General features: G+C 47.4%; 1 protein-coding gene across 2 annotated transcripts in view; it reads right to left on the bottom strand.

Annotated features, from left to right (window-relative positions):
- Positions 1 to 4043, bottom strand: part of SIM1 (SIM bHLH transcription factor 1) — a 47227-nt gene extending 43184 nt beyond the window's left edge. Inside the window, exons 1-3 of one of the 2 annotated variants that reach the window (XM_066994483.1) lie at positions 3772 to 4043; positions 2992 to 3225; positions 2463 to 2911 (exon numbers count right to left, since the gene is read on the bottom strand). In XM_066994483.1, coding sequence (XP_066850584.1) covers positions 2463 to 2637 — 175 coding nt within the window. In that variant the 5' untranslated portion in view covers positions 2638 to 2911; positions 2992 to 3225; positions 3772 to 4043. Of the gene's footprint in view, positions 1 to 2462; positions 3226 to 3771 lie in introns of both variants that reach the window. The other variant, XM_048066666.2, reaches the window with a different exon arrangement.
- Between the last annotated feature and the right edge of the window lie 21381 nt (positions 4044 to 25424).

Here is a 25424-nt window from a genome sequence, read left to right as displayed (position 1 = left end):
ACAGCGGGGCGGAAAGCTGGCGGTGGCCGTGGCATCGCGAATCTCCGCTTTCCAAGGTGCCCCCGGCATCTGCCGGGGGAGCCTCCGCACCGCTCCTTTCCCCGGTGCCCAGCCCCGCCTGGGCGCCCCGGTGAGGGGCGTCTGTCCTGCTGGACCTGGGGTACACCCGGCCCCCCTGGGAGGGCGGCTGGAAGCTGGCTGTGCTGCCGGGGAGGCACACCGCGCTCCCCGACCTCCTGCTGTCGGCCTCCAGGCCTTCGGCCGGCCCCCGGGGTCTGTCCCAGCGCCTGCAGCGCTTTTCTCCCCGGGGAAAACCGAGCAAGAGACACCCCCCTGCTTCGTCCCGCTTCCAGCCCCGGCCTCCCTCCTTCTGCATGGCTTTTGCTGCGGGCGGGTGGTTTTCCTGGCTGCCTCCACCTCTCCTCCTTTCCTGAGGAAGGTGCTGGGAAACCACCCCACCCCTCCCGGCCCCTGTCCCACCACGGACGGACACGGGCCGGCCGCGCACCCCGCTCCGCACCTCCGCGGAGCCCCGGCGGGGCGAGCCCTTCGGTGCCCGCTTGCCGCCGTCGTTTTTAACACGCAGCTTCCCTTTAATCGGGCTCCGGAGGCTTCGTTGCCTCCAAAACCCCGCCGAGCCTCCTCCTCCTCCGTCTCTTGGCTCAAATTAGCATCTGCTGCGGCCGGCAGCGGCCCCGGCCCCGGCGCACTTCGCCACACGGTTCCCCAGGGCATTGAAGCATCCTGCGCTGCCACCGAGGGACGGGGCTCGGCTATTCTCCTCTTCCCGTGATTACTCCCAGCCTACAAGCAACACCATATGCTTCTTCTGATCAAACAGCCCGCTACATAGGCGCCAGTAATTGACGAGACCTGCTCGAAATCACGCAGAAAGGTAGCCCACTGAGACTGCAGGAGCTGACAAATCAGTGCTAATAATCCTTTTAGGAACAGCGTGGGCAGCCGAGTTTGCAATGGCTTTATTTTTATAAAGTATGCGTTGACAGCATAAAGGACAACTCGGGCTGCTTTTAGGCAGAGGGCTGCCCTGCATAATGACCTTCAGGGAGGCAGATCACATAGAACAGCAACGTGTTTTGATGAAGGTTTTAGTTTTTAATTTTTATTTTAAGTTTCCAGGTGTTACTGCTTTCATTTATCCCCTGCTCTGGGTCTAAGCTACTCGGAGTTGTGGAACATTGCTTAAAGAAATTACTGGGAGATGCACTCTGTTGGAAATGACTGCTACGGACTCTGGCTCTGAGGGTTCACACGTAGCGGTGGGGGTACCTCCCCTCCCCCCAAGCCCCGATTGAATATTAACCTTTAAAAAGTACAACGAAGACCACTAGTTCACCGACTTCGTCGGGATAAAACCCCAGCCAAACAAACAAATCAAACCCAAGGCAGGCCGTGTACCCACTCTGGGTTTGCACAACACAACAGACAGACAGACCGACTGACACACAGACCCGACGGAAAACGCAGAGCCTGTATTTCCGTGTTTCTCATGTACCCACGCTTCTCAACGACAGATGTGGCGAATTTTGTTACCAGAAGGGAAAAAGCAAAACAAAACAAACCGAACCAAGCCTCTCACTGCTTTGTCTCTCCGGCAGACGATATCCCAACCCAAATTAAAGGTTCGCGAAGCATTTCCCCACTCTTTCTTCCTACACCTCACACAAACTGCAGACCAAGAACAGGGACGAGCTCCGTGCCGACCTCTCCTAGCTTGTCTGCGCCGTTTGCTGTCCCCAGCAGCCACCCGGACGCCCCGAGGGGGCGGCTTTGTCCCCCCACCCTGCCCCACAGGCTGGGGCTTTTGGGACTCCCGGGGCTCGTTTCGCTGCTGCTGCCCCAGTGCGCAGCGGCGGCAGGCCCGGGCTCGGCCCCTCTGCTTGCACCGTGAGCGGGGTACAGCAGAAGTTTTGTTCTCGGCCACGAGTTTCCGAGGTCCTCGGACTGGCCACGATGCGACCCGGTGCGCTCGGCTTATTTATTTGGGTTGCGTGCGAGCACGGCCGTGTGCGTGTGCCGTACCTGTAAGGCGTACCTTGCTCGGGACTTGAGCTAAGGCTTTAGGACTTTGCATAGACTTATGTAAATATTTACCCATACATTAACTCCCCCCACGGTATAGCTATAAATAGGGGTGAATCGTCCCCTCTTTTGCCACGCGCTGCTGCGCGGGGGATGCCCATCCACAGGCGGGGAAAAGAAACTCCTGTTTGCTTTAGTAGCACACGCGGCAGAGCTCGGTGCCTCGAAGTGTTGACAAAAGCCCCGTTAAGTCCCCGACCAAACCTGTCACACGAACTGAAGCGAAAGTACTCACGACAGAGAAAAGTGACAGCGGAGAGCACCCTGCCTCCGAGCACACGACCCGATGCAGTTTACTTAAAAGCAAGCGACACCTGGATCGGAGTGGAAATAGGGGCGAATTAGGCATTCCCACCTACCTTCTGGAAAAACCACCCTCATTTTTAAATAGCTGGTGGTGAGCCTGATTATGGATGCTTTGTCCAGCTGAGAGGTGATAGCTGAGGGCAAGGGCAGTAATTTAGCCAGTTCATAAAATTCACTGTTTTCTTTCTCCCGCCTAGTCCGGGCAGCATTTTTGGACTTCTCTTTCATCGTGTTTTTTTCCCCCTTCCTTCCTACAATTTAAGCTCCAGAGATTCATCCAAAGATGGAGGGGAAACTTTCAGCTGCAATTCATCTTCCCGAAGCATCAGGCAGGGATCGCGAGCGCGGCCATCGCTCTGAGAAATCGTTCAGTCGCGTAAAAATGAAAACAAGTATCGAAGACCAGAGAGGTGTCCTTAAAAAAGAACAAATATTCTCTGAAAAGCAGAGTCAATTGGAAGGGAAAGGCATTTATCCAATGCAGCTCAGAGACTCCAAGCAACTGCAGGAGAAAAAAAAAAAGCTAAAAGCTTGCGGCACCACGCAGCAACCAAATGAGGTATTTCTGGCCTTTTCTCCTACTCGTCGCGGACAGCATAGCTCCTCGGAAGAGGGTCATAATAATCCCGTTTCTCCCCGTGATCCGCCGCCGGTCCGAGGCCGAGATGCGCGGCCGGGGGCTGCCTCCGCGGGCGCTGGGCACCGTCCTGGGAGCCTCTGCGGAGCCCACGGCGGTGCTGGGGTGAGCGCACCCTTACCCGGCGCCGCAGCCTCCGGAAAGAACAACCGACAGCCAGCCGCCGGCGGGTGTAGCACCTTCTCCCACCAGAGGGGAGAGAGAAAGAAAGAAAGAAAGAAAAGGAGAAAAAAAAAAAGTCTGTTTTCACGTCTAGCGCGCCTGCCGAGGACCCTTCCCCGCACTCTCCTCCCACACCCAGCCCAGGTGGGCACCTGGCGGCCGCAGCGGGGACACCCGGGGAGCGCCGGCGGGGGCAGCGGCTGCGGGCGGGGCTGGCCGGGCACCACGGGCTCTCGCTGCCAATCTGACGGTATTTCTCCCCCCTTTATTTCTTTTATTATTGTTATTGTTATTATTATTATTATTTGAAATCTTCACGCTCCGGCCGGTCTCTGCCTGCTGCCAAAAAGCAGACAGGCTCTGCCCGGCCCCGAGCAATTACTCCCATCACCATCATTATTATTATTATTATTTTGGGGTGGCTATTATAATCATTTTTCTCTGTCCTTTCCCTCCGTCCATGCGTGGCGGGGAGCGCCCCAAAGCCTGGTCCCGCAACATCCCTGCGGCTCCTGGCCGGGGGGGGCTGCAGCGTGGCTGGGTCGTGCTCCTCTGTCACCTACCTTGAGTCCCCGAGCTCGGCGGCCCGCGGAGAGCTCTCCCGGGGCGAGGAGCCCAACTCTTTAATTGGCTCATTAAGAGCGGGGGGGGGGGGGGGCTGGGGGGAGGGGGGGGGAAGTTTGCGCCTCTCGGGGCTGCTCACACCGGCGGGCGGACGGGCATGGCCGCCGGCCCGTCCCCTTTATCAGCGCTCGGGCTGTCCCTCTCCCGGGCTGGGTGGGGGTGGTGTTAATGAAGGAGCCCTAATTTGCGGCCGAGGAACGCCTAACAACTTCTTTACGCCCAAAAGCCTCGCCGCGCAACTTCGGCTCTCCCCCGGCCGCGGGCCGAGCCCGCCCCTTAATGCCACTCACGGGCCCGCCTCGCCGCCCATTGGCCGCCGCCGCCTCGCGCCCGGACGCCCATTGGTGGAGGGCGCGGTGACGTCACCGCGCCGCAGCCGCACCCCCCCCCCCAGCTCACCCGTGCGCGGGGCCGAGCCGGCGGCGCCCGCCCTCTGACCCCGCGGGGGCGCGGAGGGGGGGGGGTGGCGCGGGGACGCGCGCGGGGCGCGCTCCCGCACGCAGCACCTCGCTAACCCCCCCTGCGTGTTCCTGCCCGCGCGGCGCCTGGCGGCCGTGGGGGGGGGGGAAAGATGAATTTTGGGGGTAAAAATAGATGGATTTGGGGTTAAAAAGATGGATTTGGGGGGTAAGAAAGCTGGATTTGGAGGGCTCTGGGGTTTATTTTCGTGGGATTTGGTGTTTTGGGGGATTCTCGCCCACCCCGCCCCGCGGTGATGCCCGAGGAAATAAGCAGCGGCGCCGTCCCCTGCCCCCTTGAGCACGCACGGGATGCGAGTTCAGCCCGGGGGACGCGCTGAGCCGAGTCCGGTGGTGGGGGATAATGTGAGGACGCGGGGGGTGTTAGAAGTCCTCCTGACAGACGGGGAAAAAATCCCTGAAACGGGAAAACAAACAAACAAACAAACAAAACACCCCTCAAGCCATCTCAAGCATCAGGAGACGGAAGCTCTTCAAAAGTGGACGCGGAGCTCGGGGGTTTCTTTCCCGGGGAGCGAGGCTGCTCCTAATCTCGCCGGTCCCCTGAAAAAAGCCAGGCGCGGCTCCAGCTGCCCGCTCCGCTGAAGGAGATAGAGCAGGACGACAGCCCTGGGGGGAGAGAGGGGGGCCGGGGAGCCTTCCCTAAAACCAGAAGGGACGCCTGGAAGCCTGGCGTGCCTGCCAAGACGGTCGGTGCAGGAGTCCGGCTAAGACAGTTGCTCAGAATTAAATCGCGCTGGCAGCCAGCCGTCGAAATGTTTCGAGGAAGAAGAGACGTCCTTGGTTTACGAAAGAAAAAAAAAAAAAGTCAACAAAATCGCCTTTGAAACACCCCCCTCCCCGTGCCTTTCGCCCAACTGGCAGGGGCAGCCTGCCTGTCACCTCGCATCGCCCTTCGGTGGAAAACCTTCCCCGCGGTCACCGGGGGGAACAGGGGCACCACGGGGGGAAGTGTTCAGCAGCTCCTCCGTCATTTAGTCAAGGTAAAAAAAATGAAATGAAAGAAATAAATAGACAAGAAACATGGGGAAAATAGCACCCCTCCTCCGCCGCCCAAGGCATGTTTTAAAGCGCTCGCTGCTCCGGGGGAAGGTGGCACGGACTTTTCTAAAGCTTTGCTGAGTGTCACTGCCGTCAGGTGCAAAGCGGGCTTGGGGGGGAGAAAACCCATCTTGCTTCTGGTTTCCATTTGAGGTAGCTGTCTGGCTGAGCGGCTCTGACGTCTCCTGGAGGGTATTCGGACATGTGGGCAACAACTGGGCTGACGCCGCCAGGTAGCTCACGGCGTGTTTGTCAGCACAAAACGTCTTTTCTGACACCCTTGGCTTGGGGGAAAGGCAAAAAAAAAAAAAAAAAAAAAAAAAGGGGGGGGGGGGTGAACGAGCTGCACGCACTTCTGCCCCTCCGCAGGAGCTCGGCGAGGGCAGCGCCGGGTCCCGCAGCCTTGCGAGGAGCGCGCCGAGGACGGGGTGCCACAGAGGCTCGGCTCCCGAAGCCAGTCGGGCTGAGCACGGCCCGTGTCACCCCCTTACAGCCCCCTTAGCACCGGGGCAGCCCCCGGCAGCTCTCGGGGGGCAGTTTCGGAGCGGCCGGGGACCCGGGCCGGTCCGCAGCCACCGGCTTCGTTGTCCTCCGCTGGGCGTTGGTGATAGCGGGGGAGCGAACAAGCCGGCAGCGGAACGCGGTTCGTGTTAAAAAAGTAGTGAGATGGGGTGGCTGAGGGGAAAACGAGGCAGGGAAACGAGCCGGGCTTCCAGCTGCACGCCGTGGAGAGCTTGTGCAGCCAGGCGCAACGTGCGGCATGCGTGCGTGTGGGGAGAGAGAGGGAGCGCTGCGCAAATCAAAGCGGGAGGAAAAAAAAAAAAAAAAAGCCCTACTGGGTCATTTCCCTATAGGACAAATCCGATCCAGTCTCCTCTCCAGCGCATTTCTGGCGTGGTTTGATGTATTTATTGGTTTGTGAATTTGGACGCGGTTATTACCCGCCCCCCCCCCCCCCCCAAGGAATAAGGTGGCCACCACTCCTTAGGCAGATAGGTCTGTAAAGTGCTAGGACACTGCCTATACAGTGCTCTCTTGCTAGCCTTTTAAAAAGGTAACTATCAGCGGTCTAACCGTGCAGGTCAACCTCACGATTGCTTAAAAAAAAAAGCCGGCCTGGTATTAGGTGCGGGCAGATTTCGAGACGTCAAAACCTCCCTCCACTTGGTCTGAGCAAGAAGGCAGGACCCGACCTCGCACGGACCCTCACGGTCAAAGAGAGTACACCAAAACTCCGCTGTCTTTAAACGAGACGAGTTTCCTTTTCCTGAGCTGCACAACCCCGGGGGTGCTTGCGTTTCCGTGCCCGCCTCACGGCTGAGACCCTTTATAAGGGACCGGTAACTTCAGCTGCGAGCCCCGAGGTACCCCGGTGAATTGGTGTGTGAGGTGAATTTTCATCCGTGCCCTAATCGAGGCGATATTGACATAAATATACACGGCACACGCACTTTGAGACCGTTCAGAAGCGATTAATGTGTTCTAACTGATCTAGATCTTAACCTCCCAGATTCACGCCGTGCTCTAGGTGCTTTATTCCTCCCCTTTTGCTAATGTTATTAGGATGTTCGGGGAAGTAGGGCGACGAGAAAGCGGATTCTCCAACAAAACGCAGGAAATAGTTAACAGACCCTTGAATACCACTCCTCGGATATAAGCGATTCCGAATGTATCTCTCACAAATAATCACAGAAATAGTGCAGAATTAGAGCAAACGACCACCAGCACGGCTGCTGGTCGCTTTCGGTAACTTTTAGACAGTTTTAGACTTTATGTCCGCGGACTTTTTAAGCGATGCTTTCGGGGGGCACTTTCCTTGGCCACGCTCCCCTCTCATTTTTCTTGGCTTTAGCGTAAATGTAACAAGATGATTTATATTCATTTTTCCAGCGGTGTCAAAGGTCAGTGCCTTTTAGCCCTTATCTTATTGAATACACTCTTGATAATGATCGGAAGCCGAGATATCTTACTGGGACGTAAGGCGGCGAAAGAAAACATGAAGAAACGGGGGAAGAAATCAGCTTTATGGTAAATAACAATTACCCTCGGGCACTTCTTTCTTTTTTCTTTTTCTGTTTTCCCAAAGAAGTCCGGAACACCAGCATCGAGCTGAAACGCCCGTATAAGGGCTGAGGGGTTCGGGACGGGCATGGGAACGAATTTGGAAGAAACGACAAACTTTAAGAAGCCAATTTTTTTTATTTTTTATTTTTTTACTTTTGGCGTATAACGTTGACAGACACAAACCTAACCAGACCCGTAACCACAAACAGGTAGGAGCCCAAAACAAATACAGCGCCTACACTAACCTCCTCCCGGGCCCCGCCGCCTCCCCCTCACAGCTGCCCCTCACGGAGCTACCTCCGTGACACCCCCCCTCCGTCTCCCCCCTGCCCGCGACGCCAACGGCCACCCGCCAACGGCCGCCTCGCCCCACGCGCCGCGCCCGCCGCCGGCACGAGCGCGGGAAACGGCGCCTCGGCGCCCGCCCCGCCCCCACCCTTCCCCACAGCGCCACCGCCTCCCGCGCGGGGGCGCGGGCGCGGGTACGGCGGGGGGGGGGGGCGCGGGCACGCGCGGGGGCGCGCGCAGGCGGCGCTGTGTGGCGCTCGGAGCGCCCCCTGCGGCGTGGGGCTTCTTCCCCTTCTTCTCCCCCTAATTATTCTGGTCGCTAATTAGCCGGCAGCGAAGGGAGGAGGCGAGAGCCACCCGCTGGGGCTGGTGGAAGGGGAGCCCCTGAGGTGGAGCCACCCAGGCGATGGGTGCTAGAGGGAGAGGCTGCGCCTGGGCTCCTCGCCCCACAGCGAGGGCGAGCCCGTGGTGGTGACCCCAAAAGGAGGTCCAAGAGGAAGCCCATTGCCTCAGGTGGCCCACTGCCTCAGGTGGCCACGCAGCCGAGGCTCCTCCAGCCCCTCGCTATCACCGAGAGCTCCCTCGCCGAGGCCTGGCTTTCATTAGCTGAGAAGTTATTTCATTAGTCGGGGAAAGTCTGTCAGCAGAAGCCTGTTCGAATTTCAGCACCCCAAAGAGTAATGCTCAGAAATAGCGGGGCCTGCTCCATGGCCTGTGCTTACCATCAACCCCGTAATTAAGAGGTCACGGGTAGATGCGTATCGCCGCTTGGGTTGCGAGAAGCAGCTCAGCCCGCCTCGAGGACGCGCCGTGCTCCGGCATAGCGCACGCAGTTCCAGATGAAATCTGTAGCCTGGGGAGCCGCCTGCCTCTGCTGTGCTAAAGCTCTCCCTCCAGCCTCCCTTCACCTCGACGTCGTGAGTCCAAGGCAGAGGGACACGGCAGCAGCTCCCGCGGCTGGTACCACGTGCACTCGGTGTTTTACAAGCAACAGGATGTTGACAGTTTTGTGCTGTGACGGAAGTATTATCCACGTGGATTTTAATAGGAGCTGTATTTGTTTCAGTCTCATACCTGTTTGTGGTTATGACTGTGATTAAATTTATGTCTGCAAGCATTATACACCAAGCCCTGTTGCTAAACATTTTCTGAGTTAGTCGGACACTCTACAAGCCTGTCGCTACTCATCTGCCTTGCCCACGTGGTGAATAGATGCCCGATGGCCACTGCAGTATGAGCTGAGTCTGCTACTGTTTTCTTTAGCAGTGATACAGAGGAGGCGATGACCCTCAGGAAAACACTGTGGGATCAATTGCATATATGGGAAAGGGGCACAGGCGAACAGCGCCAGACTTGTAAGCTTAAATTCCGTTTTAACCTATTTCAGACAAAGCTAAATCTGTTGCTGAGGGTGTTTCCCAAGGCTTGGCCCGTGGCTTTTTTTTTTTTTTTTCCATTTAGGTTTTGCCTCACTCTTGAAATGTTTTGTCTAAACCCTGAATTCTGACTATTCTTCACTGATGGCAGGACTCTTATTTACATAATGTGACAACTGGGTGTAACCAGCTGAATCTAGAGCCAATTAAAGGACAGTTTCCCCACAGTGCCTCTCCTGAGAAGCTGCTACAAGACCACTACTTGCAGCATAAGGGAGGAAGTTCCAAGGCTTGTTTGCTCCATGTAATTCCTCTCAGATATAGCTGGTAGATGAGCAGAGAATCACAAATTCTTAGGTCTGGTGATGGCTTGGTGATGCTAATGCCACATTTTTGAAACATGCCAAAACCTTAGGATCTGCTGGAGTCTGGTTTTAATTTTGGCTTTTGCACAACATGCTGTTGGTACATGACTAAAGCCAGCCACTTGTCAGTGCAGCCATCTGGCCATAGATTTTTTTGGATCAGGACATGGCTTGACTTTGGACCTGCCTTGCCCCCGTGGACTTTCTTGATGACCTGGGCTCTGGCTTGACCCCAGCTGCCAACCCTGCACTAGCCCCAGCTCTCCTTGCTCAGGTAGTGTGGGGTGAGCCCTGCCCTTGCAGCTCGCTGTCCCAACTCCACAGCCCCAGCCCTTGTGGTTTTCGGACACTGGGCTGCTTCTGCTCCTTGCAGGGCAGCAATGAACTTCTGCTTTCCCTCCAGTGCAAAGAGTTCTCTGTCCTAGCCTTCTCCTATGTGCTCTTTTGCATTTCAAAAGTAGTGCCTGTCCCAGGAACTGTAGCATGCTGGGGAGCTTCCTGGGAGGTACCCCAGATCGCTGCATGAGTGCAGGAGTTTATTTGCAGTTATGGGATCTTAGAAAATATTGGGGTGGAGAGGGAAGGGTGGCATATGGCACAGAGCTTGCTCTGATTTCCTGGCAGGAGCAAAACTTTTCAGCTGAAGAGACATAAATAACAGCCAGAAGCTTGACTCCTGTTCTGCAGTTGAGTAATACCAACAAGTATCTTCTACACATACAAGTAACTTAAGGTAGAATAGAGAAAAGGTAGACTATGGGGGCCTGCTGTGAAATGGGGTGGGTGCCCTGGTGCCAAAGGATACAGAGAAGGCAGAGTTACCGAGTGCCTTCTTTGCTAAGGCCAGCCCTCAGGAAGCCCAGACCCTGGAGACAAGAGAGAAAGTCTGGAGAAAGGAAGACTTTCCCTCAGTTGAGGAGGATCAGGTTAGAGATCATCTATACAAACTTGACACCCACAAGTCCATGGGCCCCGATGGGATGCACCCATGGGTGCAGAGGAAACTGGCAGATGTTATTGCGAGGCCACTCCCCACCATCTTTGAATGGTCATAAAGAACAGGAGAGGTGCCTGAGGACTGGAAGAAAGCCAGGGTCACTCCATTCTTCTAAAAGGGCAAGAAGGAGGACCCAGGAACCTACAGGCCTGTCAGCCTCACCTCCATCCCTGGAAAGATGATGGAACAGCTCATCCTGGAGGTCATCTCTAAGCATGTGGCAGAAAAGAAGGTGATGGGCAGTAGTCAGCATGGGTTCACCAAGGGGAAATCTGATAGACTCCTGTGGTGGAATGACTGTCTGTGTAGATGAGGGGAGAGTGGTGGATGTTGTCTACCTGGACTTCAGCAAGTCTGTTACTGTCTCCCATAATATGCTCATAGGTAAGCTCAGGAGGTGTGGGTAAAATGAGTGGGCAGTGAGGTGGACTGAGAGCTGTCTGGATGGCAGAGCTCAGAGGGCTGTGCTCAGTGGTGCAGTCTAGTTGGAGGCCTGTAGCTAGTGGTGTCCTCCAGGTGTCTGTACTGGATCCAGTCCTGTTCAACTTCATCATCAATGATCTGGCTGAAGGACAGAGCCCACCTTCAGCAAGTTTGCTGATGTCACAAAACCAGGAAGAATGGCTGATACCCCAGAGGGCTGTGCTGCCATTCAGACGGACCTGGACAGGCTGGACAGTTGGGAGGAGAGGAATCTCATGAAGTTCAACAAAAGCAAGTGCAGGATCCTGCACCTAGGAAGGAATAACCCCAAGCACCAGTACAGGCTGGGGCCTGACCTGCTGGAGAGCAGCTCTGTGGAGAGGGATCTGGGAGACTTGGCAGACAACAAATTAACCATGAGTTAGCAATGTGCCCTTGTGGCCAAGAAGGCCAATGGTATCCTGGGTGCATTCAGAAGGGTGTTGCCAGCAGGTCAAGGGAGGTGATCCTGCCCCTCTGCTCAGCCCTGGTGAGGCCACACCTGGAGTATTGTGTCCAGTCCTGGGCTCCCCAGTACAAGAGAGACATGGAGCTCCTGGAGAGAGTCCAGTGGAGGGCTACGAAGATGATTAGGGGACTGGAGCATCTCTCTTATGTGGAAAGACTGAGAGAGCTGGGCCTGTTTAGCCCGGAGAGGAGAAGACTGAGAGGAGATTTTATCAATGTATATAAATATGTTGAGGGAGGGTGTCAAGATGATGGGGCCAGACTCTTTTCAGTGGTGCCCAGTGACGGGACAAGAGGCAGCAGGCACAAACTGAAACACAGGAAGATACAGCTGAACATGAGGAAAAACTGCTTTACTGTGATGGTGATAGAGCACTGGAACAGGTTGTTCAGAGAGGATGTGGAGATATTCCAGAGAGGCTGTGGAGATATGTCCTTCTCTGGAGATATTCAAAACCTGCCTGGATGCCATCCTGTGCAACGTGCTCGAGGTGACCCTGCTTGGCAGCGGGGTTGGACTAGATGATCTCCAGAGGTCCCCCAGCCACTCAGTGACTTTGTGATGTTTATGCCACCACACACCCTAAGGAGTGACTAAGGTGAAAATCCAGTTCAGTAAGATGGTGGATTTGCCAAAACTTCCCTTGGGTGTAGTTCAACTGCGGGAGGGTGGGAGAGAAGCAAACCAGAAAGGCTTGGGCTCCCCACACCTGAAGTTTGCTTGCTACTTCTCCACATGAGGGCTATGTAGGAAGCTCAGACCACGTTGGAGGGCTGGGGCACTCCGCAGGGGCGCAAGAATCTATCTGCCCAGATCAGTTTACAAGACTGGGTCATACAATACAAGCTCTTGGAGGCGAGGGCTGTGTTTATCTCCATACAGTGCTGATCACAATAGAATCCTATTTCTGTTTAGAGCTTCCAGATGCAATGCTAGTCAATGTCTATAATAAACAATAATATTAATAATAAGTATTAGCATGCCAAGCTGCAAATCACTGACATAGTTTTCTAATATTGCTGGTTACTTTCCAGTATTGTCCTCCAGCCTCACCACAGTACATTGTATGCAAAAGAATTGAAACCCAATAATCAGCGTGTCAAGAGTTTGAAGGCATGATCACATTTTTTTTTTCTTGTAAAATCCATCTATTGAAACTGACATCACAACAAGTGAGTTCATTGGTCTAATAAACCCGGTGTCCAGCGTACACACACTGTTCTGCATACAAGGACATTAGTAATTAGGCTGGTAATGAGGCTGCTATTGCATGGAATAACTAGTATGAAAATGTTAAAAGTTAAGCATAATGGGAAAATGTAAACAGCAGACTTCAGATATGACATTTATTTTCACTCATGGGAAGACAGCTGTAAGAGAGACTTAAGCTATAATTTGTTTTCTCTGCTTTACTGAATCTCTATAAACAGCCTGCAATTTTGTTCTTCTGACCACAGTAACGTAGCTTTACATTTGAACAGAAATATAGCTTTAAATTTAGATTTTAATTTCATGTCTGATTGCAGACGTAGTAGAAACTTTACCTTAAAATAGCATTTCTTCTCTAGCCAGCTCCTTTTGTGCTACTGAAAGAAATAATAATGAGAAAGTATTCCAGCAGGAGGAGCTGGTTTAGAAGCAAATGGATTCCATGGCAACTCCTGACTCTACATGACACCTAATAACTAGCATTTATGTTGGAAATTGTCTGTGTTATCTTGCACCCCAGATCTAGTCGTCTTATAGGGTTTTCCCCTAATTTTAAAGAAAAAAAAATCTCTCACTTTTTTTTTTTCTCTTTAGATCCAAGAATTAGCATGAAGTGAGATGATTGTCTGCCTCAAATGTATGCTTAGGCAAGCTGTTTTCAACTGAATGTAATTCAGTTTTTTGAATTATTTCAGAGATAAAATATTTGCTGAGAAATATGTTGATCTGTTAAAGGGCAAAGTTGTATAGGATCAGAACACTGGAACTGTGTATTTTTTATCATGAGATATCCATATTCAACAGTTGGAAACACTGATAACACAAGAAGATCTTACCAAATCAGCCCAGTATCTTGGTTCCTTTGGTGCTGAGGGCACCAGGGGAATTTTGTAATGGGCAGCTGGAGAATAACCCAGCCCTATGTCTGCAGTCAGCCATTTGGTTGATTTATCATCTGAAGAATGTGGATTTGTATCCTCCTGTGCCGTGATCCAATCTAGTGTGTGTGTGGGGCTTGACAACTGTTGCTGTCAGAGTGTGGAATATTTGAACTCAGTATTTTATACCTAAATTAAATGAATGCTCTTAAACTGTCACGTGGTAAAAAATCTTTGCCTACATTAGTTTCAGTAATACTACTTGAACAACAGAGCTGAACTGGAGACTTTTTTTGTCTTGTTTTCTCTAGACATTTCATGGCCTGGCTGGTTTCTCAGGCAGCTCTTGCCTAACTGGTTGCTTGAGGGCCTCCGATTGCAGAAGAGCATAGTCTAGGCTTGGGAAAAAAAAAAAAAATCTCCTGGGGTCAAATGAAAGCTGATTCATCCCTCTTCAGTATGAGAGAACAAATGGAGAGAAGAAAACTCCTGGTTTTGTGGTTGTCTAGGTGGAGCACAAGAGCAGATGAAGACAGTGATCTAATCTGCAAGTGAAAGGTGACCAAAATGAGAAATACAGAAAACTCTGGGCTTGCCTGGTCTTACTGCCAGGTGTTACTGGTAGCAAGTTACGTGTTGATATCTGTTGAAGATTGCAACCATCATTTAACTTTTCACCCAAGAGGAGTTCTTTTTCTTCCTGCCTGTACAAAGATATCTTTTGGTTATTATCTGTCACTTAAAATATGAAGTAATCTTGAACAAATAGACTTTACTGATGGGGTAAAAAATGTGAAAATGAGACTTGGTTTAGCTAATCTCTTCCTGTAGTTCACAATTAGATGCTGGCATGGAGTTCCTTCAATAGACAGGCTGAACTGCCACAAACATAGTTGTGGCTAGTGCTTAGGATCAAAAAACTACTGTAAGAAGAGTTACAACAGATCACATAACAAAGGTGATGGAAAAGAAGGTTAGGTTATAAGCAGACTTTGGAACATAGTATGAAAATAAAGGCATAGAAATGGGATAGCCAATGGAATATACAGAAAGCTCTGGGGTAACAGTAGTAGTAAGAAAATAATTTTTTAAACTTGTTCAGGTGTATGTGTTTATTTTTGTCTAAAAGAGAAGAGAGGATGCACCACAGGAAAGAGAGGAGGGCATAAATGAAATAGAAGCAAAGCTAGACAGATTGGGAAATTGAAATGAAGATGAGTTGAAGGCTGAAACAGAAGAGCGAACATAATTATGGGAAAGGAAGGAGAATAAGGAAAACTAGATTTTTTAAACAGGGAACTGATTTATCCTTATTCCTATATTTTATTACATTACTGCTTTTCATAGCCTGAAGTTTCATGGTTTGAAGAGGAGATGGCATAACAATGTATTGACAGAAAGGAGCTGCACAAGGTTTCTTAAATGAAGAGATAAACAGCAGATAAAAGAATGAAATAATGATTGTGGACAAAGTTGTTGTTGTTACTGTTATTATTATTATTATTTAATTGCAAGAAAAGGAGTAGTGGGACCTAATTTTCAAGGAGACTGTCTTCTCTAGTTACGCATAAACCTCACACTTATGCGGGGATCAAATTACAATGGGTAATCTCTTGTCTCTTCCAAAAGATCAAAGTGACATTTCTAATTGTTAGTTTTGGTGGATTCCTGCCTTCATTCAGTAGTGATGGCACCTGTAACTACTGACTTAAATGGCTTGTTATGTTCAAGTAACCTGCTCATTTTGCTATAATATCTATGTATATTTATATATACATATGATACCGCAATGAATCTATTTATTCTTCCTTTCCTGAGAACTGTTGACATAGCTGACTATAGTTTATTAATGTCACATGGTAGACTTCCAAGTGTAAGGGTGTGGAACAGTTTTTAATGTGGAGTACTTATTCTTATCCAGTTGGCATGACGTAAGGTGAGAGCTTCCTTAGAGCTCTTTCAGTGCGAGCTAAGGTAAGGTAAATATAGATGAGTAAAATCAAGAAAGGGGCACGTATAATTTATAAAATGAAGACTACGTGCTAATTTAGGGAGACAGAAAAGATTTTTAAATAGCACGGGTCTCAACCCCAAGTGCACCCAGGGTAGACTTCAAGACATGAGTTGCAGGAATTCCCCTATGTGGTGGATATGGAAAATTAGGTATCTCAAATTGAGACTGGATACCTGCAGATGAAGAGGGAAACCTAGCACAGAGATGGAACATGGAAACATAGCTTACATTTGGCACCTTGCCTGAGACACCAGGAGAGGTGCTTGTCTATTTAGGATACATTGCTTGGAACCTTCCCCTGAAATGAGAGGCTCGCTGTCTTTCAGAACAAGAGCTAGGACTCACTCTTTCTCTTTCAAAAATTAGTTGTGGTCCACTATCCCATCTGCCCCACACAAAATTCCCCCCTTTAGGTCTTTCTTCCCCTTTCTGACCATGTTTTCCCCTAATATGCCCTAATCACTACATAAATGGAGGCATGCTTCTGTTGAAGCTGTGCCATCGTACAGAAATAATTTGATGTAATGAAAGCAGATGAGATTGTTTAATAAAAACAAGCAGGACTTTTGCCTCACAGCAGCCATGTCTGCATGACTCAAAGCTCTCTCTCCTTGGAGATGGGATTCTTATTCTGTTTTTCTCATTAGAGGTATTTTTTTCATCTAATTTCATCCAATTAGCAATTTTTCATGGTCATGAGTTCTTAGTCTATTCCTGTAAAGTCAATGGTTCCTAAGAATTAAATAACTTTAGGATATTACCTACCCGTCCAATTCAAGAAAATAAGATTTATCCCCGAATTAGAATTGTTATAAAATCTGCAGCTGTTAATCTTTGAGCCCTAGGTCTGAGTGAAGGCATAGATAATACTAATGCTACTGTCTGTTCACCAAATCCTTTGAAAGTAATAGCAGAAACTAAATTTGATCTGCTAATAATATACATTGAGAATGCATTTTATCCTCCGATCTTTGAAGCAAAGGGTAATGCATCATCAGAAAAGAAACTTCAGCTTATTTTTCAGTCATTTAATGTTGGAATTTTGTTCCAGGTTCTGTTTGTCTCCTTAGCAATACAAATATTTCCCAAATTTCCACTGATTTAAATAAATTAATCTATCTGTTTCCCAAGACTTTTAAACAAATATGTAGGCGCTACATATTTTTTAAATGATAAAAAGTGTTGCGCATTCTAGACAGTGTTCTTTTGGTGAAATTGTTCATTTTATGGTTTGCTTTATGTTTACAAAGAATAGAATATTCTAGCAATTCATCTGGACCCTTTATTTCTTTAAAAAACTATTTCTTAAAGGTCCACTAAGACCACATTCCTTGAGGACCCTGGTCTTGAGAAAATTTTGGACAAGGTTCAGTGTAGTTGTTGAGGTGCATTTAAGTTTGCAATAGAAATTTAGGCTCCTGTTGCCAAAGCAGTGCATCAGAGCAACTCTCTGGGCAAATTCTCTTGCCATTGCTGATGAGTGATTCCCAATTATTTTTTTTTTTTTATTTTTGGTGGGACAAAGATTCCAGTATCAGAAGGTCTGGGCCACGGTGTTCTACAGAAAGCCTTTAATATTTTAAGTTTAGAAAAGATAAAAAATAAAAAAATGCACTGCCTAAATGCAAAGTCATTAGAATTTTGTCCCATTCTTCCAACTTCAAAACAATGAAGGAACAAGTACATATTTGACATATAACGTTTATGTTTGCTGTTGCTGTCTTGAGCAAGGTAGAATAACTGGCAGTTTAAGTTCCAACAGCCTGAATCAAAGTCTGTTAAGTCAGCATACCAGGCCTGAACAAAACTCCCATATGCTCAGAGAGTACTTCTGGTCTCAGAGGACAGAGTAACCTTGACGCAGAGATTTTGGTTTCAACTACAAAAGGGAAAAGCTGTCATTGCACTGCCATTCTGTGACAATTTTCCAGGGACGTCCAGATTGTATCCAGGTGCCAAAGATGCTTCACAGAGACCTGCTTTTCCATCCTTCCCAAAAGATAAACAGAAAAGCACATCACACATCAACAAAATAAAAAATCATTACCTCCTGAGTTATATTGCAACTGTACGATCTTGCTTCATTCAGCTTTTATAACCCAGTGTCATTTCTCCTGCTCTTAAGCACCTAAGGAATTTGAATGTCATTGCTGTATGTCTCATTGCTTTATAAATGGACATATTTAATTCCAGGAGAGCGATAGCATTTCTTGGCTCTGTGGGGCTCAGCAAAGTGAATTCGTTGATTAGCTCACTCTCTTTTTCCATTACAACTGCTTTCAGTCATCATTTGATTATGTTTTCTTTTCTATTTTTTTTTAATAATTCAGCACAGCCTCTTGCCCAAGTATATATTTTTAAAGACAGCAAATTCGTATATTCATTTAGAGTAACGGGATCTGGATAGCTTAGAGCTTAAATTAATTAACTTGACATATGCTTAGAACAGGTAAAAGCAAAGAATTTCATCCAGGCAGGTGGATGATTTTACTCTGAGCTGCCTTCTCCCCAAAGGTACACATTTGTTATCCTTATATGCAAGGATAAGGCTGAGAGATTTTTGTCAGTGTTTGCCTGTAGGAGTCAGGTAAAAATGTTTGAGATGCAAAAAGGCAGAACTTGTACTCAACCAGATGTGCATCCCATGTATGGATATGGCCTGAGACTAGTTTACCTTGGTTGGTTCTGAGAATTTCATTACCATGAAGAACTGAAAAATCTCCCCATCCCTCTTTTCCCAGATTAGCTCATTCCCTCTTTGAATCAAGTCTCTCAGAACTGAAATCTAAAATTAAACTGGCATTTGCCTTAATCACACAGCTAACAGTGCTTTGGATTTTGCACCTCTCTTGCTTGATACATTCTTGAGTAACATGGCCTCATATTTTGAGCACAGTGGGGCCTTTTGCAATTATTTGGAGATCTCAGCATGCAGGAACCTAATCACGGGCCAGGACTTCCTCTGTGCTACAGACTTGGCACTTAAGGGCTCCCACTTGGTCCGAGTGCAAAATGAGAGACCACAGCTCCCATAGGATGGGACAGGGCAGAGCCACGCAAAGAAGCAGCAGGACACTGGAGCTGGGGTAAACTCTTAGTCAAGCAATCTCTCTTGGTGGAGTTGAATTCTGTTTTATGTTGTATTTTAGATAGAGCAAAATAGCCAAAAAACTTTGGGGACAAATCTTGGTTTGGCATGGGTGAGTGAAAGGGCCTGTTAATGGAGATGGTAGAAACCTTGCGGTCTTTCTTCCCAGCTGTCTCTTTAGTCATTGCAATTACTTGAGAAAATAAAATAAAGCTTAATTGTGGGATCTTTACAGCTACAAAGATGACAGTTTATTAGAACCTGATATCACTGGGGTACTACAATGAGTAATTAGTCCCTAATTAGTCGGATTTGCTGACAAATACATTATGGGAACTCACCATGTGTTATTGGCACCTGAAACAATTTAATCCTGTTAGCCAGAAGAAAGTATCACTGTCAAGTACATAAGCTTAATTTTCCTACATTAGCAGTACATGTAGAAACTGAGTTGTTTCCATTCCAAGGTTCAAACTTGCTCTGGTGTGAAGCATGCTGTTATCACATTCTTGTAGATTTAGAGCATGGTTTGATGGTGGTTTTCGACTCCCTTTCGACTCCCTTTCAACTCCCTTTTCTACTGTTCTTCTTCCCAGTAATTAATATCATTAATATCACAGCCCTACAGCTACATGTACATGTGTCACGTTATCGGGAGCGTGATTTTTCAGAAATGCCCAATTTCACCATTGCTGTCATAACAGTTAGTGGGAATCTTGTTATTGGGACTGATGATGTTCAGCACAGATCACTTTTTCATCCTTCATTCCCGTTTTTCTAACACATCTTGCCAATGTCTTTACTGAGTTTCCTTATCCCCCCAAGTTCTCATTTCTATTCTAAAACCTAGATTAATGCTCCCTCCACTCCAAGTCACTCCCATGATATTTTTTCATTTCTATCTTTTTCTCTCACCTGTGTGGCCTCTGTCAATGTACAGTGGGATCTCGCCAATTCTGCTCTGTATGGATCTCCTGCAAGGAGAGCTACAGGCCTTGTCTTTTGGGTGGACGTTATTATTCGGAGTCTTGGTAGGACAAGTCTAAGCTGAAGGAAAAAAGAAGCAACAAAGCCTAATGTGTAGTCTTAGGAAAGATTTTAATTTATTTATGAGGAGAGATTTGTAATGAATTAATTAGCAATATGTAATTAGATGGGTAAATGGGTAATCTAGTCTTGAAATAAAGAAAATACGATTCGGCAAGTAAGACTGCAGGAGAGGATCATAATTTTAAATGGGCAGATCAGAGAGGGTGACTGTAACTTTGTAGGAATAGAGTTGCAGAAGAAAGGCTTACTGACCTAGAGATAGCTATATTCAGATCAGATTGATTCAGTATGGAGCTCATTAGAAGATCTGTGTACAAGACATATTGTAAACGTTTAATTGCAGTATGGTGTAATCACTGCAGAGGATCCTTTTCTACAGAACTTGTTTCTTCTGTCTAGACTGAATCCTCTGTAGGATTATTATTATTATTTTTTTTACCCAGGGATTTATTTTGTGCAAACAGTAGAATTTGTTTCCAAAGTTCCCTTCATACACCTTATACAAGCAGCTTAACCTCTCAGTGCTACTGGTCTGTGCCATTAATAGCAAATTTGGTTAGCTTGTTCCCCAGCTTTTGCAAAGCACTTCAGCAAAATGTGCGTCGAGATTTCTGCTGATGTAAATCTTGGCACGGTCTGCTGAAATACAATGTGTGCTGAAAATACATGCCATTTTACAAGGTACTTTTTAAAAAGACAGGTGGGAATTAAATATAGATGACTGATAGACTAGCAACAGCCCTACTCACATTTTTTTGTAGCTCATGTGTCTCTCCGGGCATTGTATGGCATCCAACCCTTTTTCAGAACATACTTCTTCTCATGAAACAGATTTCCCCCTTCTCATAAAATAGCTTGCACTCTGATATGGAAGAGAGAATTTTGGACAGAATTTTGAACACTTACGTTTGTTCTGACTTACAAATAGCGTGGGCTTCATTTTGAACACTTACGTTTGTTCTGACTTACAAATAGCGTTTCATTTGAACTAAGCTTGAGTATGTAGATACCCATCCCCTGATACTGGTGTATCTGCATGGGGATAGCAGAAGTGACACAGCACCTGCGGAAGACTTGCAGTCTTCTGGAGAGGCAACTAGAACATCTGCAGTGGTTTTGAAATGCGTTAAGTGCAGTTAAGCAACTGAATTGCTCACCTATAGTTAAACAAGTAATAAAGGGCCAAATTTGGTTACCTAAATGTAGATTCCTAGTGCTATTTCAGATGCTTCAGGTTACCTGAGACGTCCGCAGAGAGTGACAGAAGCAGCAGCATCACGTTTCACCTGTGTTAGCCCTCCCCAGATGGCTTGCATGCTTCTGGAGCTGAATGTAGAAGCCAGCTGAGATACTGTATATTAAATGACACTAGCTCTTTGTGTGTGAGCAGCTAAATCACAGAATCACAGAATCACAGAATTGTAGGGGATGGAAGGGACCTCAAAAGATCATTGGGTCCAACCCCCCTGCCAAAGCAGGTTCCTTAGAGCAGGCTGCCCAGGTAGGTGTCCAGACGGGCCTTGAATATCTCCAAAGAAGGAGAACCCACAACCTCCCTGGGCAGCCTGTTCCAGTGCTCCGTTACCCTCACGGTGAAGAAGTTCTTTCGCATGTTGTTGTGGAACTTCCTGTGCTCCATCTTGTGGCCATTATCCCTTGTCCTGTCCCCACAAACCACTGAAAAGAGGTTGGCCAAATCCTTCTGTCTCCCACACCTTAGGTATTTATACACATTGATGAGATCACCTCTCAGTCTTCTTTTCTCCAGGCTGAACAAACCCAGGTCTCTCAGCCTTTCTTCATAGGGAAGATGTGTCAGGCCCCGTATCATCTTTGTGGCCCTCCGCTGGACTCTTTCCAGGAGATCCCTGTCTTTTTAGTACTGGGGAGCCCAGAATTGGACACAGTACTCCAAGCCCAATCAAGCTGAATGGTGTGCAATTTAGCTGGAAAAGGGGATACCTAAAATCAGGTGATGCTGTTTGAGTATCTACGTAGTTAAATGGACCCAAGGCCCCTAAGCCCCCAGCATAACGAATACACTTAACAGAGTTCCAATGGAATCTTTGGATTTTGGCAAGTGATTCAGCTCACTCTAAGCAGAAAACTCTTAATCAGTCACCTGAGCATTAGCATCTGGTGTCATTTAGGACAACAGAGGGTGCCCAAGACATCCTCCTTGGACTAGTAGGATGCATCTACATTAGCATTTTGGGACAGACTAGAAGCATATTTCTGCGCTGAATCCCTTAACAGCTCTGCTCCCACTGTGTCGATGCACACCATAAAGTGTTCTCAAGCATGGGAACAGGATTTATTTCAGCTGCCGCTAATCCAGAAGATGCAATCCAGGAACGTGGACTACACTGGAGCTGCATAGTTAATTTTCCTGAACAGGCAGATTGGCAACGCTGACCTCAGCACTGTTTCACTCCACAGCTCTGCTTGCACTGGTCTTCACTAATTGCTATGTGTACTTACCCCACGTAAGTAAGACTTAAAGGAACTGGAAGCCTTGTGGGTTTGTGATTTCAAAAGGGTTTAGACAGTGCAGGCAGCTGAATCCATCACATATCTCCTCTAACAGGAGCTTTAACACCTGTGGAGATTGTGCCTGTAGAGACACTTAAATGTAGGTATCTTACCCTGAGAGGAATCAGAATTGCCCAGCTTACATTTCTTTAAATACAGCCTGTTCAGTGAATGTTCAAGGGTTAGACTAGGCTCCAGGATGGAAGTTGATGACAGACTTCCTGAAGTTCCCTTCAGGATGGTGGTCTCTAGGAGCAAGCTAATAATGAGGAAGAGGAATTTTGGGTCAGCAGTCTAAAACCTTGAATTCATTGGAGTGAAATGAGGGCATCCAGAGATTCAATTTACAACAGAAGATAGACTGCAGCTGTGAAGGTGGTTTCATGGTGCCACACATTCAGGACCTGGACTAGAACTGAAATCTTAAGTAAGGTTCTAAATAACAGGTTGCATTATAAAAATTCCTTAAGAAGAGATGGGGAATGGTTGTATGTATCCAGACCTAAGGGCTAAGGGCTGCTGTAATGCCATCAGTACATCAGGTGGAAAGGGTGCAGTCGCATAGGAGGATTTAAAGAAGTAGAAACACAGATGCATGTGTGTTTGTTTTCTGTTGCTTTTTCCAGTTTTTGGAAGACACATGATACCTAAGCGGCAGGCACTAACTGCTGCTGCTCCCTGAATGGAAAAAAAAAAAAAAAAAAAAAAAAGCTTGCAAGCTGGACTGAGGAATTTAACATTAAAACTTTCTGTATGTGCTTATCTATCCATAATGGATACTTCAGAGGTATTTATCTCTATTTTTATTATTGTCTTTGATTTTCATACTTTTGTTAGACAGCTGTTCTCACTTTTCCCCATTAGATATCACTGGATCAAACATTCTAACTGCTCCTTCTAAGCAGCTGTTTCAAATACATCATTTTTTTATTATTATTATTTTTTAAATCTTATTCATGGAAATAGCGATTCTTGGTCTTAACAAGCCCAGTATGCATTATAGGCTTGGTGAAGAGTGACTGGAAAATTTCCCAGCAGAAAAGGACCTACAGGGTGCTGGAAGACCATGAGCCAGCAGTGTGTCCAGAAGAAGGCCAATGGCACCCTGGCTTACATTAGAAGTGGTGTGGCCAGCAGGGTTAGGGAACAGATCCTCCCCTTGTACACAGCACTGGTGAGACCGCACCTCAAATATTGTGTTTGTTTTAGGGCCCCTCACTGCTTGAGCATGTGCAGAGGAGTGGCTGAGGGAACTGGGGTTGTTTAGTCTGCAGAAGAGGAGGCTCAGGGGAAACCTCATTGCTCTCTACAGGTACCTGAAAGGAGGTTGCAGCAAGGAGGATATTGGTCTCTCTTCTCAAGTAACAAGTGATAGGATGCAAGGAAATGGTCTCAAGTTGTACCAGGGGAGGTTTAGGTTGGGTATTTGGGAGAATTTCTTCATGAAGAGGGTGGTCAAACATTGGAAAGGGATGCCCAGGGAAATGGTGGAGTCTCCATGCCTGGCGGTATTTGAGTGATGTGTGGACATAGCCCTAAGGGATTTGGTTTAGTGATGGGACTCAGTAGGTCAGGTTGATGGTTGGACTTGGTGATCTTGAAGGGTTTTTCCAATCTAGATAATTCTGTGATTCTATAATTAAAATTTTATTTGCTTAAATTTATTCTATATTTCTTCAGACTTTGTCTTCAGGTGTCCAAGACTTTTGTGGAAAAAAAAAAAAAAAAAAAAAGAGCTTGTAATGTTATTCAGAGATTTCACCAAACTATTTCTAAAACTAATTATCATACCAGGAAATTAAATGCCATATTTCCAAACCAAAGTACAAATGGTACAAATGACATTGCAGAGTTTCTTTAATTGATTAACACAGAATACTGAAGCTATTGTCTGCTACTCCGCAGTTACTATTTTGTGACGTACATTTAGAAAGCAGCAAGAGCTAGTATCATCATGTTGGTATGCTGTGTGAGTGGCATAGCTCCTTTTCCTAATTAATTAAAATTGCTGAGGGACAATATATTGCTTCACCCAAGCATTTTCCCAAAGAAAGGACTTAATTTCTGTGACAATTTACTTGCAGATTAGAGAATACAATTCTCTTAAAAATGGGCATAGGACCAAGTAAATGTGTGAATAACCAAATTTGTGCCTACAAATTTGAAAAAAAATCTATGTGCTGAGTGACACATATATATTATGTGTCCATATTATATTGGAAATAGTCCAAAAAGCAGAGAAAGCCAGAGTATCACCTATCAGGCTGATGATATAGTGACAACTTTTTCTATTAATGGTATTGTCCCATCTTCTTATGCAATAGTCAGCCTGCAATAATGAAAAAAAACATTTTTAACATCACCAGGTGATGTGATGAAGATCTGCGAAAACACTCAATTACCAAATTATTTATAAAATGTTTTTCACAGTGTAGAAATACCAGGTGTATATGAAACAAATCAATTATTAACTATTGACCCTTTGAAATCAGCCAGCCTTCTCTTTCCTGTAATATAGTGTTGCCAGCAGGTCAAAGTCAAGGGAGGTGATCCTTCCCCTCTCAGCACTGGCGAGGCCACCCCAGTGTGCTGTGTGCAATTCTGGGTTCCTCAGTACGAGATACATGGACATAAAGGAGAGAGTCCAACGTAGGGACATGAAGATGATGAAGAGACTGGAGCACCTCTCCTATGAGGAAAGGCTGAGAGAGCTGGGGCTGTTTACTTTAGAGAGGAGAAGATTCAAGGGGAGTTTATCAAAGTATACCAATATCTGAAGGGAGGGTGCAAAGAGACGGCTCTTTTCAGTGGTGCCCAGTGCCAGGACAAGAGGCAGTGGGCACAAAAGGAAACACAGAAGATTGTCTTAACATCAGGGAACACTTCTTGTGAGGGTGTTGTAAGCAATGGAAGGAACAGGTTGCTTAGAGAGGTTGTGGAGTTTCCATCCTTGGAGATATTCAATAGCTGACTAGACATAGTCCTGGGCAAACGGCTCTAGGTGACCCTGCTATTATTTTCTGGGGGGAAGTTTCCAGGCTACACCTCTGCTGTATTCTTTGATCTGGTGAAATACAATGAGAATGATAGCAAAATGACTCTTCAGTGAGGTAATGTTTATCATCTAAATGCAAAGCTGAACAAGTTCAAATACTAATACTGAGTTTAAGATCTATCCCAATGAAGTTGCATGATGCTTTTGCAATATGTTGCTTTCAAGTACTTGCTCAGCTTCTGAAATCCTCTGAAGGCTGACAAAAAGACTAACCTCATGATGTGT

The sequence above is a fragment of the Anser cygnoides genome, chromosome 3 (assembly GCF_040182565.1).
Source record: "Anser cygnoides isolate HZ-2024a breed goose chromosome 3, Taihu_goose_T2T_genome, whole genome shotgun sequence".
Taxonomy (NCBI): Eukaryota; Metazoa; Chordata; class Aves; order Anseriformes; family Anatidae; genus Anser; species Anser cygnoides.
This window is presented reverse-complemented; position numbering and strand designations above follow the sequence as displayed.